The sequence below is a fragment of the Pyricularia grisea genome (assembly GCF_004355905.1).
Source record: "Pyricularia grisea strain NI907 chromosome Unknown Pyricularia_grisea_NI907_Scaffold_7, whole genome shotgun sequence".
NCBI classification, from domain to species: domain Eukaryota; kingdom Fungi; phylum Ascomycota; class Sordariomycetes; order Magnaporthales; family Pyriculariaceae; genus Pyricularia; species Pyricularia grisea.
Genome location: NW_022156720.1, coordinates 3,437,826 through 3,457,527, shown reverse-complemented (window position 1 = coordinate 3,457,527; position 19,702 = coordinate 3,437,826). Strand labels below are relative to the sequence as shown.

Below are 19,702 nucleotides of genomic sequence, written 5' to 3'. Positions count from 1 at the left end.
GAAAGAATTATCGCCAACGGCCAACTGCTGCATCAATATTTGAACCATTTGTTGCTCAATGTGAATTGTAATAATCGCGCGCGCGCCTTTTCCTTTACTTATTTGCTACTTACACAAGCTCTCAATTAATAAATACGCACGCACGATTATTATAATTAAAAGTAGACAAAGATTAATGCAAAAAGTGGTGCAAAAGGTGGTGCGCAGCAGATGATCGTTGGCGATAATTTCCCAATTTTCTCAAATTTATGAAGGCGGTTGGGCACGTGGTAATCGGTATATGGCTTTGCGTGGTTTGTTGTACCGACCTTATTTATATAGTAAAAGGTATCCGCTTGGTAGCGGTCTACATAGGGGCGAGTTATCCGGCACCCACGATATTTTTATTTGGTACCCTAAATATTCCACCTCCTTTCCTTACCCACACAGCCTGCTCTTACACTCGGTACTTGTTTAATGTAATATTGAGCCCAAATTCAAGATTAGGTTAAAATTAAAAAGGGCCAAATGGTGGTAGCGGTGCGAATAATAAAGCCCGTCCTTTTTTCAACCCAACGGTATATAATGCCCACGATATAAGGTGCGATAATTGTAAATTGGGAATAATTTTATATAACGGTTGTGGGTTGTAAATTTAGGCGTTCGGTCCCGCCCAAATTTACCACAATAGGGCCAAACTGATTTGTGTGGATTATTGGTGTGGATGAGTTTTAAGACGTATATTTTAAATGGTGATATTGGGTAGATATTAATTGGGTGCCAGATAATTTAACCTTTTACATTATTTTTATAATAATATTTTATTGTAGTTAAATAAGCACGCCTTTTATTTAGCACCCAGAATTTTATTCCATTTTTTTACCCAAACAGTTTATATTCGTCTTTTTTAAGGGCCGTAATAAGAAGCCTTTAAGATGCAATATTCAGTTTTCGAAATCCTCCACCTTTTAGCCGACATAATAATTATCTGCATTGGGTATTTTGTCGGTCAAACTTTCGACCCGATTTAGCAAAGCGTATATATGAAAGAAAGCGGCAATTCCGACGAACATAATAATTCTTTTAATTCACCATTAATAGAATTTATAACTTTATGCAAAATAAATGCGTTTACTACGTTATAACTTGTGCGTTGTAGCATATATTGTAGATACCGTAAATTAGATAATTAATAATATTATGTAACATGCTATTATATCATAAAACGTATATTTCGCATAATGGCAGTGCATGGGTCGAATGTGGAGGCCGAATAAGAAATCGTGGGGGCTCGTTAACGCGGCTGTTTGTTAATGGGAGTTTTCATCCAAATCGGACGCTATACATGGTATATAAGAAAAGCTAAAATGTTTGAATAAAACCACGTACGTCCATTTTGCACCGGCAAATTTTTATATCTTCGGCCGGCGATAATAGGCGCTTCACATAGTACATTGTGCCTCCATCGTGAGTTGCGAATAGTGTTACTTGTTGCCCCAGGTTTACCACAGGGCCCGGCAAATCGGGACACAACTTGGGCGGGGATAAGCCTCGAAACTAAATTTTTGATGGTGACACTGGGAGGCTATAGGTCGGGTGCCAAGTGGCATATTGTACGTGCGGGATAATGCAGCCTCATTTAAATATATTATTGCTCCGCAGCTCGAGTCGGGTCAAATTAATCGGGGAGTCCGAATATTATATTGCATGAATCCCCATACAAAAGGGTCGTTCTTCAAGTTTCTAATATGATCCAAACACAGATCTCCCAGGTAGACCATCTATAACTCCGAGCCTATAAATTAATGAGAAGCCTCTTAAATTATTCGACCTAAAAGAAAACATTGGCCATCGCAACCACTACAACCACTACAACCACTACAACCACTACAACCACTACAACCACTACAACCACTACAACCACTACAACCACTACAACCACTACAACCACTACAACCACTACAACCACTACAACCACTACAACCACTACAACCACTACAACCACTACAACCACTACAACCACTACAACCACTACAACCACTATAACCATCGCGAATAAGCAGCATGCATTTCAAGGGCATCGCGGTAGCCGTCGCCACCGCTGTGGCTGTCCTTCCTTCCGGCACCCTAGGCTATGAATGCTGGGTCGAGTTGTTTGGCCCAGGCAAAGTCTCGCATGGAAAACAAACGGGCCGATGGAACGCGCCATACTATTTCAACTTGGACCCCATGCGTCTGATTTACCTTCACGAAAACTGCAAAGTCAACGAGAAACACACTGTCTTGCTGCCCGATAATGTGAAATGGGACGTTGAAACGGGGATGATTTCTTAGAAGAGGGCTTGGGATTAGCGGAAACATCAGCAGTTTATATGTTCGTCTGCTTGATTGCATAGTTCTGGAGTGTGGATTTATTATAATACAATCAACTCAATTTCTTTACATGTTTAGAACAGACTTTTACCATCGCAAAATGAGTGAGGTTGATAATTGTGGTACATAGTTGAAAGCAACAGAAAATTGCTAGGCCTGTCAATGCGTCCTTCCAAACCAAGGCAAGAGAAGTTTCTGGGCCGACTTTGACCACCATTAAAGTTCAGCTTGAGGTCTCGGCAAAGCTATTTGATTTGTTAGTATTCATATGACCTTTTGTCTACCGCTAGGCTTTCCTATCCTACCCCAGGAAGCTGACTCTAACAACCAAGGCCAAGCCCCATCCCCGCACCCAAATGCTTGCCCTTTTGAGTCCTTCATGTCATTCTTGGTCGCCTTATGAATTGGCTGGAAGTATGGCGAAAGGCGAGTTCGAGAACCTCCTGAAATATGAACCCATGCGCACCACGATAGCTGTGTCCCACTCTGGCCCAACCTTCCCATCACGCTCGTAGCGCCAACCGACCCTAACCGGCATACGATCCCTGAATACAGCCTGGTGCTCAATCATGCCGAGAAGGATAGTTTTGCACGGCGCCAAACTGAAAAAGTCCTCGAAACCGACAATTCCCAGTCCCTGCCGCGGGTTGGTCCTATCCTGCACCGGCGCGGTTGGACGGTCGACGTGGCCGAAGCTGGAGTTCACAAGGTTTGCAAACACTCGGCACAGTCGGTGGACGGAAGGGTTCGTGATGTGTACAAAGGCCACGTTATGAAGGACCACCTCACTGGCCCGTAGGTCGAGCTTCTTGATCATGCTTGCCCATATCATGGATATAAAATCGGATGCTGGGATGTCGAGGTCGGCGCCGCTGCGGAGTCGATCCCAAATGCCTTCTTCGGAAGCAAAGTATACAGTTTCCAGGAGCATCCAGCCAGCCTTCGCATTGAAGTAGCCATCGAGAAAGAGCAATGGCTCCTTGCTTCGGTCCCACAAGAGTGCGTGGATTGTCACTCTATATACGTCTTCTGCGCTGCTGCCATAGCCCCCGACGCGCCAGGTCTGGAGAAAGCTCGTGGTGTGTCGAGTCAGGTGTGGGGGCAGCTGTTGTGAGCAGCGAGCGATCTCGACGGTAAAGTCGCCTAGTCGATCTGGTGAGATTGGCTGATCAGCTGGTATTGGATCCGCGCAGATTGCCTGGATGAGCCTGACTAGTCCTGCGAAGCCCGTGATGGGGCCCCGAACAGGATGCGGTTCCTGGCCGTTACCGACGTCGTTGTTTCTGCTGAACATGGTCAGTGGGGAGGACGTAGGATAATATTCTTACCTAGATGGTTTGGTGCTGTCTTCGACTTGCTAAAATATTCCCGGGTTATTCGTAGATGTTAACAAATTGTTGATCTCGCCGTAATCCAGGCTCGACAAACTTCAAAGGGATGTGAGGAAAGCAGTCATTATATGAGCAGACACAATAGTTTGTCTCATCTCAACTTGCTGTACGAACAATGATCTTGACAGTTGACCATGCTGTGGGAAATGGAGACTGGTTTCATTGTTCCGGATTATCCCATAGCATTCAACACTGTTCTGTCGCACCTCGCTTTGAGTCAAGGTAGGGACAAAGTCTTTGTTCCCGCCCACTAAGCCATTTTGGACAATTGGAATGAGCAGGCAAGTCGGGACAACGTATCAGTTGGGTATGGTTAGTAGCTGCAGACAAAAGTTCCGCCCTTCCAAGCTGAACAAGATCGTAACATCATAATGAAGGATGAATTTCTTATTCCTTCCCGTCGTGTCAATTGAAGTCATCACTTAGGAATTTGGCACTGCGGCAACACATCGACTCAACTGCAAAATTAAGTCCTAATTGGCGATAGCATCGATTTAACTATGCTTGATGTGGGGTTAACTTTAACAAAAACAACCTAAAAGATGAGTTTCATCCTCCCTTCCTTCATTGAACCCCGCCTTGTTCGTAATTCCTTAACCGGTCTCTGGTGTGCTATAAAAGTACCGGGCAACCAAGTACAGATTCAGATCTCTTGGCAATACATGATTTGCTTGTTGGCAAAGCCCTGATTACCTTAACGGCTCTGATATCCAGGCGGACCCCATGGCTCACCCAAAACCGGCCTTCTAGATTGTCTCCAAAATTCTTTGGTTAGGGTGTGATTATTTTACAACAAGATTTCACTGAATTAAGGCCAGTTGGATATTTTCACAATGCGTTTCGTGTTTCAGTACAAAATACCTCATAACAGCGAAACCACAAATTGTCTTCATACAAAGGTACAATTAAAAGTGCACGTAATAAATACAAGGCCAAATTTCGGTAAAGTTACTTTTGCTAAACCCTTTTTTTAAGTATTTTGCGTTTTTGTACCATAGTACTTGTCAAGACGCATAAATAATGCTTAGAAAGGATTATTTTTAACCGCCTTCCTATCAGGCGGTTGGACTCGTTACATAATAAACAAACGGCGTTGGGCATGCGCCTTGACGTTACCCCTTTAGAAATAAAACAAGTGGCTTCGCATTTGTTAGGCACTTTTGACTGTACAAAATCGCCTTGTAACGGTATCCACCCGGTGGTGAATGGGTGAAGTTTTGTTGTGAAATAACCGGACCCAATCGTTATATCCCACAACAGCGCTCGGGGGTTTCATATATATATATCGTACCCCAGCAAAAATTAACTGCGCTTCCATCGTTCAAAGTCATCGTCATTCGATACTTGACATTTTGACGTTTCTTCTCGCTTGATATGGCTCGTGGGTGCTACCCTGCTGGAAAGCGCCTCGAGAGTGTCCGTGGCAGGCCATAAGCGTATGGGGATAGATGACCAGTCGCATTGTTAACCGGATATTTAGAAAATTATCTTTTTTCTAAATACAAGTTTCGCGACAAGGTTACAAGGGGGCACAACCGCCCTGTCTATACAGAGGGCTTTGTGCACTTCGTGCGCCATGGCTCCAGGCTGCTGAATCGACGGTTTCCTCCTCATGCCTCTTTTCAAGGTTAATTCATGTTAACTACTGCTATGCAGAGCCATTGGCAAGAATCTCATCCTATGAGGTGAGGTAGACAAGTTAATGTCACTTGGGAGCAGAAAGTCCATTTTGGCAAAATTTCACACATCCCTCTAACATCGTTTTGACGCCCAGAAATGACTTGATGAGCCTCGGTTTTAATTTTTCTGCTAAGAAGCTGGGCCTAGAGAATGAGGTTGATTAATAGTACACAGGCATTACTGTACCTGAGCTGAGCGTAATCCATGATTCCATACTTAAGTTTGGATTAGGCAGCTCATGAAGACCGGAATCAACCTGTCGTAAGTCAGTCTCTGACTAGTAGCATAAATGCCCTTTACTATTCACCTGATTCTCAGTTCCAAATATGGGATTGATCGCCGATCTCTCTTTCGACTGGTGAGTTCAGTGGAGTGTTTGAGTGGACATTTAACTTCCTTAGTCGCGGATGGGACAAATATAGTACGTAAACAGTAGGAAGGTACTACCGTCCAACACCAACTCAGTTGTCCTCTGTCACTATTCCTTGTGGGAGTTCACCAGCTCAAAGGCAGGGGGGAATGTTTTGTTACTGACCCTCTCTCTTTTTCAGCTACGATGACAGCATGAGACCAAACCTGGAAGCTCCGCCGTAACCCAGTTTTGATACCGCTGTGCATAAAACCGGAATTGTAATTTGTGCCCTATTCCTGAATTTGATATAGTAGATCCTTGTGCCGCTCATGTCGCTTGACTCGTTATAGGCATTATTTTGGAACATTTATTCATTCCTGTAATACATCTCAGTTTGTACCACCGTAAGCCTGTCAAGTATGAATACTAAAAATGTCAGCTAATGATATGCGAGCGACGTTACTTTCCTCCTGCATCATTCCCCTGCCTTAACACGTGAGCCATTATCATCCTATATCTTTTTTATTCTAGCCCGTTGGCTTAATCACCGCCGTTAAACTATTTAAACCTCCAAATTTCAAGCAACTGCACTCGTTAGCATGAAGTTGTTTGAGTTTTGTACAATCTTGGCGCTCGCCATCTCGGTCACGGCCATCCCCGTCAGCAACGGTTGGGCCAACGCCGTCTCTGCCACCCGTCAGTGCCACGTGGCCAAGGCTGGGCGTTGCCAATGCCACCGCGCTGGTAACAAGGGCAGCCGCCGTTTAACCGCCCGCGAAGAACCGCTGTTAACCGACAGCAGCGACGACGACTCGGACGCTTCCAGCGACAGTGAGCCGTGCACCTCGCCCACGCGCCACAGCTGGCAATTTGATTGCCCTAATTGCGGAACTAAGAAGTCTATCGACTGCGGTGATGGGTACGTGCGAATCTGTTGCTCAAATGACCTCGGGCTCGACTAAGCCATGTACACTGACAATATAACAGATTTTGCGGGGTGAAGCATGAAGCCTATTAGATAAGATCGGTCGTCGTTGATTAGACCATGGGAATAAACGCCAGCCTATTTAAAAATTTCCTCCTCTTTTTTTTGATTCGCAATATATCCCTAAAATTACTACAAAGGAAGCAGTTGTGAAGTATAACAATCGATCGTCCATCCAACTGCACTGCAAGGAGTCCGCAGTGCCACGGCGGTGATATGGATTAGCATTGAAGCAACAAACTCTACTGTGAATACGCACTTAATAGAAACCCACTCTTGTTCCAACACTGTCAACAACTAAGCTGTCCTGGCCAACGGATGGTTAGGGCTATGGCAATCTGCCTCGGAAAGGTGTTTTCTTGCTTCCATTCTTTGTCCTCTCTGGTGACGGACAGCTTTTGGATGTCTTGGGCCCCAAACTTTGTTATTTCCTCGAAAATCAAATCTAACCCCATACGAAACCAAGACGACAGGCAAGCACAAGACAGAACATGAAAAATGACATTCAGAACCCCACAACAGGCCTTGGAGAATACGCTGGCAAACCGGCAAAAGAAACTACAAAATTGACCATTATTGATCACGGAGATGGCTCTACTTATGACGTGGCATTGGGGAAACAAGAGAAAAAAAAACCATCTCGCTTTTTGACAGTCTAATTAAATAGAGTACAGCAAGCGCGTAAAGTTACGGCTTCGAAATCCATCCCTTTGGCCCTCCCCACTTGCCTTTGACCATGTAATTTTGGTAAACCCAAGGGAAAAAGTCCTTCTTGAGATGATAGAAAGCCCTGTTGGGCTCGGATTGATCCACCAGCTTGCCAAACGTTTCCTTGGGCTGGCCGCCATACTTGAACTCGGCCAGGAGCACCTTGTCATACGAGGTAATCAAAGGGCAGGATGTGTAGCCGTCGTAGGTGAGTTCGCCGCCATCCTTGCCGTCCATCACCCGCAGCAGGTTCCCGACGAGGACGGGTGACTGCGCCGTGATGGCGGCGGCAGTCTTTGCTGTGGGCAAGTTGGTCGCGTCGCCGATGGCCCAGACGTTGCCGAAGCGCTTACTTCGCGTCGTGGCCTGGTCGACGTCGATGAAGCCCGTCGCGTCGACGAGCGCGCTCGACTTGACAAAGGCGTGCGGGCCCATCTTGGGCACTACGTGCATGAGGTCGAACTTCTTGGTCACGGTGCCCTTGCCGTCAGGGAGGGCGAAGGTGGCGACGTTGCCAGAGTTGACCTCGACCAGGTCGTGCTGGAACAGACCCTCGACACCCCTCTCCTTGCGCAGCCGCTCCAGCGTCGCGGCGTACTTGGGCACGCCAAACATGACCGGCAGGCCCGTGGCGAAGCTGATGTTGATGGGGGAGGTGGAAGGGTTGGAGCCGTCGTACAGGCCGGCGCGCTTCCAGTGGTCGAGGGCCATCCACATGATCTTTTGCGGGGCGCCGGCGCACTTCACGACGCCGACGGGCTGGGTGAAAATTGCGGTTCCTTGCTTGAGAGACTGGATGGTGCTGAATACCTTGGGGACGGTGTCGCGGCCGTATATAGTTGAAACCAGGCTGCTCTTGTCCGCAAGGGCCTCGGGCAGACCCTTAATGCTGGAGTAGTCGATCTTGATTCCCGGGGCGAGGATCAAGTGCTCGTACGAGACCTTGTCGCCGCTCTCCAGCGTGACCGAATTCTCCTCTGGGTTAAGTGATTTGACGCCATTGTTGTAGAATTTAAACTTGGGATCAACGAGCTCCTTCATCGGCTTCTCCAGCTCCTCTGCCGTCTTGAGGCCACCGCCAACCAGGGTCCAGCCAGGTTGGTAGTGGTGGTGAGATGCCGGGTCGACGATGGCGATGTCGTCCTGCGCGAACCTGCCGGAGCGCAGGAGCTGGTGGCTGGCGCAGATGCCGCCAGTGCCCCCACCGACCACGACCACCTTGTGGCTCCTGGTTGCGCCCGTGACGGGGGACACTGTGGCGAAGCTGCGCGTCTTGCCTGCCCCGCGGGCGGGCGCGGCTGCTGTTCGACTTGCTATGCGGAACATTGTTTTGTGACTATATGTGGTTTTTGTCTCGGCAGTTGCCGGTCTATGGGGAGAAGGAAAAACAGCGACTGGGTGTGTCGAGAAAAAGATGGGTGGCGTGTTCTGCGGATGCAAGAGAGTGGGGCATATGTTCGGAGGAACCGGGTAAGTCCTAGTACTCGGGATGCATCTCCGAATATAAACAAACAGTTTTCATCTATGTAGTTTGTTTTCCCTCTTCCTGTATCTTGTTTCCTCTTCTTCTTTTCTTATACTTTGTGCAGACTCCCGTTGTTGTTCCTGTCGATCAACGGGCAAAGCGGCATTGACTAAGCATTGACGCAACCGAGAAAATGGCTAGGCGCCGGCAGTCGGGCGGCATGACGCGATTCAGTGCTTGAATGGCCGCAACGAATGGACATAAAAAGCCATGGCCTTCCACAAGGGTTAGGGTATGCAGTCAATTGACCGTCCACCATCTCTCTTGACCTACCCTGCATTGCTTTTGCATCCTTGGATTGCCGCCTAAAAACCGCCCAAACTTAGTGGCCACACCTCGCCTGGACATTCACCACAGCCGACTTGGAACACCAATTGAGTGTGACGTATCATCCATGCAGAACGAACTGGTAAGGCTGAGATGGCGTCTCCCCATGCAGTAGCTGCCTGCTTGGCACCTCGAACATGAGATAAAAGTCGAGGTCAATCTTCTATTCAATTCTGCGCATCTGGTCTTTTACTCCCTTGCGTAGAGCAACAGAAATTAGGCAATACCTGGATTATTCTTGCGCCACTACCGACTGTCACATATCGGTACATACAGAACTGGGAAGAACAAAAAATCACCAAAGGTCAGGATATCCAAACGACAGGAGGACTTTTTTTTAGCATAACAGCCCACGGGACATCATGACTTCCTCCACCCAATTCGCGCTCGAGACCTGCCCCATCGCCCTCACCCCAGACACTCCCAAGGGAGCAATTATCCTCCACGCCGTTTCGGGCTCCGGCGTCTGGGGCAAGGGCATCGCCTCAGAGATCGGCGCGGTCTTGCCCGCCGCCAACATTGAATACACTGCCTTTTGCGACAAGAACAAGTTCTCCTCCGACGAGGCCTACCCGGCACGCGACGGCGTCACCGGCCGCGCGCTGCTCATCCCGCCGCAAGCCCAGGACGCTGGCCAGGGCGCGCCCGAGGTCTTTGTCGCGTGCCTCTTCACCAGCTACGGGAGCGGCTTCGCAGACGCCGAGAAGGGAAAGCCGCCGCTGGACATGCAGGATGTCATTTTGGCGCAGACAAGGCAGGCGCTGAGGGACCTGCGGCTGCAGCTGGATGACCTGGTCGGCAGGGGCGGTGGCGGGGGCAACAAGAGTGTCGGCAGCTCGGTCAAGACCGCCGGGTTGGCCACGCCGCCCGTGATCTACTCGCCAAAGTTTAATTCGGGGGCGTTTCATGTACCATGGGAGAAAACTGCTGCTCTGGTCGAGGAGGCTTTTGCGGGGTGGGATGGGAAGTGGTATGTCTTTGATCGATTGCAATGAGGTGGCCCTAGCGCTTTTGGTTTTCCTGCGGCTTCAATTCGATCGACAGATTTTGTGTAGGTCCTCTCTCTGCTTTGCTGCGATATGCAACTCCGGGGGATTTTTTTTACGAGCGCTAGCGTGAAACATCATTCCTGCTTACATTCAAATCAACGCCGCATGATATCTGAAGTGATTGCACAGGTATTATCATTGTCGTTGACAATTCCGACAAGAAGATCACTCCCGAGGAGCACGTGTTCAACCTACATTGAGCATGTTGCAAGTCTGACTTGACATGCGACCCGGACATTTGTACTGCACGGAGGTGAGAGAGGATATTGATACCGATTTGTTTTGGATTCAGGTCTACTCCAAAAGGGTATGGTCAAAATCAGAGGGGATGGTGCGGCAGATCGGACCTGGACAACCCTGCAAGGCAATATCTTTGTGACGTGTTGAACTATAAAACACTGAACAATGGCGAGAGCTCCTGTCAATGAATGACTAATGCCTGTGACTTCGTTAAATATAGCCTGCGACAAGACGCCTGCGCGCTCTGTCAGTCCGCTTGACATATTCAGCCTAATCTACCCGGCGCGGATTGAAAGCCACCGCCAGCAACGCCCCACCACTCGATCTACCAGGGGTTCACAAGCCAGAGAAGCTTAACCTGCCCGAAAGGCGGCGGGTTCCTGCGAGCTAACATTCTTGGCTCCCGCCATGGCATCTTGGCTTTGCGACCTGGCATCGAATGACACTGACCGTCACTTTGGATGGCTTTGAAGTCTCAAACTTCTGTCCCTGAGCAAATAAATGAGAGTTCACATGATTTCTGACACAAAAATAATCCAGACGGATCGACCGACAGCTTTAAATAGTGGCGGGAAAATCGGAGGGTGATCCCGGTAATTGCCGCTTCCAACAAAGTAAACGGGGCTCCAGGCTCCGGGGGCATGGAGCATCAGTACTCCCCTTAAAACCAGTCGCGAATGGCAGGGTAAATTGCAGGAGTGGTAATTAATACGGTATCGGAAAGACGGACCAGCAATACTTTGACCCTCAGCCCAGGGAGTATATTACTAGAACGCTGCTCCTGTCTCTCGTCCAATTTGAGATTGCGAAATCCATCACCAGACTCTTCCAACCTACCTGATCCAACGGCCACAGCATCTTAATCCTTCGCAAACATGGTCCGAAACGTATCTCTTGCCCTGGCGGCACTACTTCCCTTTGCTTTGGGTCAGGTCAGCGATGGCTTTGAGAACGGGCTGGATACCACAGTGTGGCCGACCTATGCACCCGACTGCAGCCAGGGCGGCAAGATCACGCTTGACTCCACGCAGGCGCACACTGGAAAGAACTCCGTACGGGTTGACGGTGCAGGTGGCTACTGCGGGCACATCTTTTTTGGCTCGACAAAGATCCCCAGCGGTGACGTATACGTCAGGACATGGCTGTAAGTGATGACCTGCCTGATGTCGGTTCCTTTGTGTGGAGTCCGACAGATGCAAAGAAAAAGGACAAAACAATCTTTCAGATCAAAACAAAGGAGTCACGTCAAACTAATCCCTATTTCCTAAAACTCACAGTAAAGCATCCAACGCCTTGACCGACGCGCACGTCACCTTCATCACCATGACCGACTCGTCCCAGGCAGGCAAGCACCTGCGCATGGGTGGTCAGAGCAAGATCCTCATGTTCAACCGGGAGACGGACGACGCCACGCTCCCGGACCTGTCCCCACAGGGAATCGCCGCGTCGGCGGCCCTGCCCACCAACACCTGGCAGTGCATCGAGTACCACATTGGGCCCGACGGAACGCTCGAGACCTGGCTGAACGACAATGCCGTCGCCGGCCTCACCAGCAAGGCCGGCGTCTCGAACGCCAACGCCGGGGGTTGGCAGCGCAGCACCGTTAAGCCAAATGTAACGGGTGTGTACTTTGGCTGGGAGTCTTACAGTGGCGGTACAAACACATTTTGGTACGATGATATTTCCATCAGCTCGACAAGGGTTGGCTGTGGGAACGGTACTACTGCTTAAGTCGAGTTGGAGGAGGAGGAGCAAGGTTCGGCGGAAGATAAGAGACTGATAGCGCCGCAGGAAAGGTGCTGTCTCTCCATATAAATTGGTCTCAAAAGCACATAACTCGAATGATTAAACACATCATTTAACACAAGGTACTTCTCAACGCTTTGTCTGTGTCACCTTTCAACGCTCAAAATTCCCAAGGTCAACTTCGTCCTCATGTTAAGCGGCAAGGGACACATCCTTACCGAGTAATGAGTATAAATTTGACGCGTCCGTGGCTGGATGAAGACCGATGCACCAATTCAAAAGGACTACGCTGTGGGATGAAAAGGGCGGTGTTGTCTTGAAAGGAGAGTGAAAAACTGCGACGACGCCCACATCTCTTTTCAAAAACTGGCCATGGTAAAACGTCGCGGGACCATGGGGTGGCTGTGATTTGTGCCGAGTACTATTTTGGTACAGGGTTTCATATCGCTGCAATTTCCCCCGGCAATGGGGTCAACGCACTGAATCATGCTGTTCCCCCAGTACAGTAATAATCCCTGACCTGTTCACCCCGCGCAAACTCCGTGCCTGTGCAGATCAGCCCTGGTATCCCGATTTTCACGTTCAGATGAAATTATAGACCGATTTCAATGCACAGACGAGATGCTGCGCTGTATGGCGTCTTGGCGTTTAACGTCAGATCGCTCCAGGTAAGGTAGATACTGTAGGTACCTAAGAATTGGTTGTGGGGAGAGTTTGGCATTCAGGTCATCGCTTCGGATTACCCGTCAAAAACTGCGAAACACTAAGCAATTACGAACAGAGGGAAAGAGGGGGGGAAAAAAAGAGAAAAGAAGTATCGAAAATAACAGCAATTCAGATTCCATTAAGTAAGGTACATAAACAAAACTCTGTTTCGCGTGGCCTGCATTGCTTTGATCAAGCGTGCTCAGTAGAAACACGTCGACCCCAACAACTTTGACCAACTCATAACACACATTACTGGTCCCCCACCCACCCCCCTCCATCTGCGATCGCTCCCCTCTTGGCAGACTCAAGTTTTATGAATTACAACCCAAGGTTGCAGGGAGCCCAGGCGCCATCGTAGTTGTCGCACAGCTTGACGGGCTTGCAGACAGGAGTGGCGCCCTTGACGCCGTTGATCCACTTGTTGGCGCAGAACTCGGTGGTGAAGACAGTCGTCATGTCAGCAGACCACGGAACCTTCCTGTAACACTGCGAAAAGGGGAGGAAAGGATCGGTGTTAGAAAGTCAATTGGTTTCAAGGCAATTTGCCTGGCGGGAGAAGGAAAAAAGAAAAAGAAATCGGGGGAAGACTTACGAGGCCAGAAACATCACCAACGTTCTGCCTGGTGTCGCCGACCTGGAAGATGCAGTCACCATGGTTGTCCATCTCGCCCTTGTCGTTGACGCAGCCGCAGGCGACGCTGTCCATGACGAACGGGCTGTGATTGCAGTGAGAAACTTTTGTCAGTCACAATTGTTGGTTAAGAAGGATAGGGATTTTCCCAAAAGAGCTACACTCACTGCTCAGCGCTCTGGCGGGCGACCAGGGAAGGGGCGGCCAGGGCGGCGGCGGGCAGGATGGCGACGAGAGCAGCGAAGAACTTCATGTTGGGCGAATGGGATATTCTAGTTTTGCGAGCTTTGGAAGATGACTAAAAGAGCGATGGGCAAGAGCTTCTCAAATTAGATGCTGCAGGGACCGGTGCGATGTTTGCGGTTGAGGGTGGGAAGAAGCACAACAGCAAATGTCGAGAAGGTGGTAGAATCGCCTGAATATATACATGTGCAAACTCGAGCCACCTTTGTCGGCATTCACTTATTACTTGGGTATTATAGGCCCCCTTTTTTGTTGTTTGTCACCACTACTTCGAAGTACCGCCTTGTTCCATAGTACTGGGGAGATCACAATATCTATCGATCCACTGCACCAGACCTCCCTCTAAGGCACAGGCGTAACATTGCATCGTGGGTGCCCCGCGCTTCAACCACGGAAAATTCGGGGGAAACACAGGGGGGAAAGGCGTATCCATCAGAACCGCATAGCCATACAGCGTGATGTTAATTCCTCGGCGACATGGGGGAAGGGAATGCTACTTACTGATTGATATGCTCAACGCAACGTCTCCTGGTCGCGTAAGCGAGAGCGAATCCGGCGAGCTTCTTTCCTTAAGCATTTACGTAGGGCGGACTGGTGCGGGGGAATGACTACGGCAGTTCTTCCGGTTAGGGAAGGCCGGTGCGGAAGGCCCCGATTTATTTTATCTCCGGATCCATTGTTTTTTTGGTTGATAGGCAGGGCTGTCTGGACCCTCTGCTATACCATGGTAGGGCGCTCATGTGGCCAGGGCCAGAACCCCGTTGGCGGGTGAACCTAACCAATCCAGACACCGGGCCGTCAACCGGTCCTTTACACTCACATGAATGTGCGTAATTTGACAGGTAGTTCTGGGCGCTTGGCAGCGCAACACAAATCGTTGCAATCGCCACAGGGGTGGGCTGACGTTACTGTTGTTGCTTGGTATTGGCCATGGATCCCATCTCGAATGGGCAGTTTGTCGCTGAATTGGGAAGCGAATTTCCGTCAACCATCATGTTCAATCAGGGGCTTGCAGGCTCGCTTTCATGCCATTACTACATCGCGTCAATATCAGCGGTGACATATAGGAACCTGGCGCGGAAACAAAATATCTACCGTATACAACTCTCGTTGCGAAAACCAGACCATCACCCACACGTATTTCGTAATGCATCGGTAGAACCTCGGTTGTAGCCTTTGACGCTCCTCAGCTTTCGACGCGCTTCTGATAATCATTTCCTCAAGAGAGGCGCCTATCGTCCTTCGATGCGACCTGAGATGCCTGTCATGATGATATAAAACCATTTGCCGAATTTCATGCGTCGCGTCTATTTTATCTTGGGGTTGCCAAGCTTTCTCGGTAAGTTTTGCTTGGCCGCCTTCATTCGTATCTACGCGAGCCCCTGAACTCGGTCCAGCCTGCAGCCATTCACACACGTGTCGACGTTTGTTGTGCCGATGCACGATAGAGCGATACCATTCTGGCACAGAACCGAGAACCTGGCGAATAACATCCGCAGCTTTACCTGTGCACAAAGTTTGTCCTCCTGTAGTCGAATGCGCCAACTCGGCATCTATCTCTTTGAGTCGGGCGTTCTCGAGCAGACCTTTTTCTTTTCCTATCTAGACAACGTAGTGTAGGACTCCTAATACTGTTAACAGGGTCATGTGGGGCCCCAGGGAGAGAGCCTCGCGGAAATCTATTCACTTGCGCGGAGATTGTTCGGCATAGACTGCATTATATCCCCAGCCGAGAAGGTCTCTCTACTTTTGACACGGCTGATCCTTTCTGCTGTATGAGTGTCTTTACCACCAGTTGATGTAGCCGAGCTGTGATGAACTTCGACAGACCTTCGACCATTGTGCCGGCCCCGGCTGGTCGACTATATCAAGTATGCACAAGGCTGATCTAACCCGAGAATGTCTATGATCCATCTTCCAACTGGCTCCAGAAGAATGGGTTTGCCCTGCTCAAGTGGTAGCACAAAATATGAATTGCCAACTCAACTCGAAAGTACTTCGAGTCACAAGCACCATGGTTATGGACGGATGGGCATCCACGCCGCGTGCAAGATCTGAATATACTCCAGAAAGTCTCAGAGGTTATCAGGTTGAGCGCAGCGACCTTTTCACTTTGATAGCTCGCCATCTGACACAAGCAATCAACATCTCAACCTAACCTCATTTCAGGAGGGCTATAGCAACTCAAAAATGCATGATACACACACATCTTCGTCTACCGGGTTTTGGCGGGCCGGGGCGTCAACACCAGCTGAGGGTGTAGATCGGTAGAGTGCCTTCGTAGCTTGACTGCGCATTTGTTCAGATATGAATGCTCTCCGCGCCGATGATGTTGCAGCAACCTCTGGATTCTATTTGCATGCCATAGTTTTGCTGGAAATTACTTGGGCAGACTGCCAATGTTGGGAACACGGAACGTGTAACAAAACGAAAGTAGACGGCTGTGTCAATGAGGTAAAATGTTCGGTTCGACAATCCGAAAACAGGATGCAAATTACTCCCGATGCGATCTTTTACGCCTTGGTGAGAGGTATTTGAATGTCCCTCGGGTTTTCTCTCAAGTGACAGTGCAGAACTGACACCACTTTTGACAGATAAAAGAGACGGCGCGACGGTGTCTTTCGGTAACCAGAGTTGACGTCTGTAAACCTAAGCCAAAAATGACAGCCTCAGCTTCAAGTATGGGGACATTGATGAGTGCAGCTGTTGGTGGCATGGAAACGAAGCCGTCATACATATGATTCAAGTCGGGCAACCCTGGAAATAGCGCCGCATGGTCTCATTACAGCAGCAATGAACTCAACGAGGGACAACGTGTTGACCGCTTTGCGACAGTCAGCCCGGCTAGGCCGGCAAGACCGGTTCCCCACGGGTGCTACGAATTCTCCGCCCGCTGCCAAGCACCCAGACGCCTCCACCATCCCCACCACTTGGCGGTTACGTCACACCCAATACATTTGTTTTTCTGTTTTTTGTGTTCTTGTTAGTGCAAGCTTTTCCTCAAGCAATTTCTTCCAAGGAAAAAAATGCTACTTGGCCAATACGATCAGCCAAGCAGGGTCCTGATGGAAAACAAGTGCGGGACCCCGCTGGCCGGGGAATATCAGGTTTCAGCACCACAAATGCCCGGTTCTGACCGGAGAGGAGCATTCGATATCTGGCTTAATTATACCGCCGATCGGCTCGGCTTTTTTGGACCCTGACGTCTTTGCTTTGAAGAAATACAGGAGTAGAGGGTTTAATCTTACGGTTGGTGGCGAGCTGGTGAGGTCAATGGCTTCGTATTGCGACCATTGCCGCCAGTGAGATGCATTGGATGACGGAGGATGTCCTCCATTTCTGGGCGTTATCTTGCGAGCAGTACCTTATGACGGTGCAGTGGAAATTTTGAAGCTCTATCTATAAAGTCAGAGATTGAGGGTAGTCATCCATCCCTCTCGACTTCCTCAGCATCATCATCAACAACAACGTAATCTCATCATAACACGAGGAACATCCTACATCTTGACGCCTCCGATTCCTAGCGTTACATCCACTGCTGCATATTTTCTATACACTTACTACTTACTTTCAAGATGAACTCATACGGAAACAACGGTTACTCCAACGGCATGAACGACGGCCGCATGAACGGTGGCATGAACGGTAACATGAATGGAGGTATGAATGGCGGCATGGGCGGCGGCAGGAACAGTGGCATGAGCAACGGCATGGGCGGTATGGGCGGCAACCACAACGGCTACGGTAACGGCAGCAGCGGTATGAACTCTGGCTACGGCAACGGAGGCGGCCGCGACAACTACAACAGCGGCGGAAGCTACGGCAGCTCCAACATGAACAGCGGCTCTTACGGCCACAGCTCGCACGACAGCTACGACAACCGCGACTCCCGCTCCAGCCGTCCATCCCACCGCCGCCGGTCCAGCTCTCGCTCAAGCCGCTCGTCTAGCCGCTCATCTCACAGCCGGAAGCGCCGTGGTAAGTTCTTGACAGCTCGATCTCCCCATATGCGGTAACTCATTTCGTCCCAATGGCTCTCGTTGTCGTGAAATTCATTCCTCAAGCTGACTGAATTCCTGCGCGGGTTCTACAGACTCGGACAAGAACTCGGGCAGCTCCGGATTTTTCGGCTTCGGCGGCAGCGATGACAAGAAGGACAAGAAGGACAAGACATTCAAGGACAAGATCTCGGACAGCATTATTGACAGCGCCGCCAAGATGGCGAAGGAGAAGTGGTAAAAGAGCAATGCCCACAATACGTGAGTTGTGAGATTGGGGCGCGCGGAGGTAATGACTCGGTAATATTGGTCTGAAATAGGGGCTTCTTCGGGGAGATCTAATGCTCGTTTACTAGCGTAATTAACAGCGGTGTACGTCTTTAATCTTGCAGATCTATGTCCGAGAGAGTCGTGCTTTTCATGCCAGCTCTTTGCCTGACTCAAGATGTCCATGCAACACTTCCACCGATCCCTTCTATGCCTTCCACGTCCAGTCTGGGCTTGCAACATGCCCCTGCCAGAAGTTACCCGTGCTATCGGAAAAATTTCGGCGGCATGTCAATGTGCCACGACCCACACTCAGTGGTCGATAATGCTAGAGGGGCCGAGCCACACGATCGACCCTCATCTTAAAGGAATTTTGACAAATTGCTCACAGGCACTGTCCTGGGAGTTGTCCTCTTATTCTCGCATACTCCATGTAAAATGTTACCATGTCCGAACGCTAATTAAGAAGCTTATCTTCTTGACCTTGTGTTCTTTGCATGTGTTCAATACCTCATTTAACTTGGCCGCTGCATGCATGAGGCTTACGATATTCGCCTTTAACGTAGGGCCATTTTTTGCGGAGGGCTTATTCCATTCCTCCGGATAAAGATGTCAGGGTAGTAGACGTAAGCAACATGGTATAGACGCGAAATTCGAAGCCAGTTTTGCAATATTTGGTAGTTTGCAAATAACAGATGACGCCGTTTGGCAATAGGATTTGGATATTTTGAAGAAGAGGGTTTTAAGCTTATTAGTAACAAAGTATCTCAAAATTAATTGTGAGACAAATTGGCGCCAGCCGTCACCATGTATAACGTTTGGCTTAAACTTGAAACATTTACATCTGGTTCATATCTTCCTTCACGTACCCGGCGAACAGCGCGTAAAGTTTCAACTAGTTCGCGAACTTGAAGTTTCTATTCGGAAGACGACATTTCACAATGGCTTCCCATGGTTGACCAGATTAAAAGAAACATTTCTCGGCTCACCAAAAGCTTTTCCCACCCCACATAGTATCGGTTAAAAGTACCACATTCCAAAATTATCATCGTTGTGCGGTTCGACAAGCTTGTTAGCGCAGACACCCTCGGCCTGGCTTCTTTCGTGGTGCTATTGCTACGCCCTCCAGTGCTGGTGCTGAGATGTTCTTTTCCGACAGTGAAAGTCGAGAAGATTGCCTTGACCAGTGTTTAATAACACTCGTCGACAATGAAGACGGTCCTGCTTTGAAATCCAAGCTGAGCCAAGTTCGGACGGTTGAGTATATATAAAATGCAAAAACGAGATTTGATCTCGGATACAATCTAGTTCAGAGCCTCTCTCTCTCTCTCTCTCTCTCTCTCTCTCTCTCTCTCTCTCTCTCTCTCTCTCTCTCTCTCTCTCTCTCTCTCTCTCTCTCTCTTCTTCTCTCTCTCCTTTCTCTCGCTCTGTCTTTGCTTCTTCTTCCTTGACTATGTCTGTTCCTGTCACTGTATTGTTCTCGCTCTCTGTCTCACTTCT

General features: G+C 49.2%; 7 protein-coding genes across 7 annotated transcripts; 4 read left to right on the top strand and 3 right to left on the bottom strand.

The window, feature by feature from the left end:
- Positions 1-1,727: 1,727 nt before the first annotated feature.
- PgNI_10056 (uncharacterized protein) lies at positions 1,728-2,038 on the top strand (the record flags this gene model as incomplete). The annotated part of the gene is made up of 2 exons (XM_031130034.1): positions 1,728-1,751; positions 1,793-2,038. The coding sequence occupies 2 exons, from the start codon at positions 1,728-1,730 to the stop codon at positions 2,036-2,038; spliced, it is 270 nt and encodes an 89-aa protein (XP_030978143.1).
- Positions 2,039-2,749: 711 nt separating this feature from the next.
- PgNI_10055 (uncharacterized protein) lies at positions 2,750-3,646 on the bottom strand (the record flags this gene model as incomplete). Its single annotated transcript, XM_031130033.1, has 1 exon — positions 2,750-3,646. One exon carries the CDS (start codon positions 3,644-3,646, stop codon positions 2,750-2,752), a length of 897 nt encoding a protein of 298 aa, XP_030978140.1.
- Positions 3,647-6,374: 2,728 nt separating this feature from the next.
- PgNI_10054 (uncharacterized protein) lies at positions 6,375-6,793 on the top strand (the record flags this gene model as incomplete). Its single annotated transcript, XM_031130032.1, has 2 exons — positions 6,375-6,694; positions 6,763-6,793. The coding sequence occupies 2 exons, from the start codon at positions 6,375-6,377 to the stop codon at positions 6,791-6,793; spliced, it is 351 nt and encodes a 116-aa protein (XP_030978141.1).
- Positions 6,794-7,447: 654 nt separating this feature from the next.
- On the bottom strand, positions 7,448-9,459 carry PgNI_10053 (uncharacterized protein; the record flags this gene model as incomplete). Its single annotated transcript, XM_031130031.1, has 3 exons — positions 7,448-8,896; positions 9,267-9,333; positions 9,401-9,459. 3 exons carry the CDS (start codon positions 9,457-9,459, stop codon positions 7,448-7,450), a joined length of 1,575 nt encoding a protein of 524 aa, XP_030978139.1.
- A 223-nt stretch (positions 9,460-9,682) lies between these two features.
- Positions 9,683-10,847, top strand: PgNI_10052 (uncharacterized protein; the record flags this gene model as incomplete). The annotated part of the gene is made up of 2 exons (XM_031130030.1): positions 9,683-10,290; positions 10,488-10,847. 2 exons carry the CDS (start codon positions 9,683-9,685, stop codon positions 10,567-10,569), a joined length of 690 nt encoding a protein of 229 aa, XP_030977846.1. The 3' UTR covers positions 10,570-10,847.
- A 40-nt stretch (positions 10,848-10,887) lies between these two features.
- PgNI_10051 (uncharacterized protein) lies at positions 10,888-12,505 on the top strand. The gene is made up of 2 exons (XM_031130029.1): positions 10,888-11,753; positions 11,887-12,505. The coding sequence occupies exons 1-2, from the start codon at positions 11,485-11,487 to the stop codon at positions 12,338-12,340; spliced, it is 723 nt and encodes a 240-aa protein (XP_030978137.1). The 5' UTR covers positions 10,888-11,484; the 3' UTR covers positions 12,341-12,505.
- A 698-nt stretch (positions 12,506-13,203) lies between these two features.
- On the bottom strand, positions 13,204-14,173 carry PgNI_10050 (uncharacterized protein). The gene is made up of 3 exons (XM_031130028.1): positions 13,862-14,173; positions 13,656-13,779; positions 13,204-13,549 (listed from the first exon to the last, which is right to left on the bottom strand). Exons 1-3 carry the CDS (start codon positions 13,945-13,947, stop codon positions 13,382-13,384), a joined length of 378 nt encoding a protein of 125 aa, XP_030978138.1. The 5' UTR covers positions 13,948-14,173; the 3' UTR covers positions 13,204-13,381.
- Positions 14,174-19,702: the final 5,529 nt, after the last annotated feature.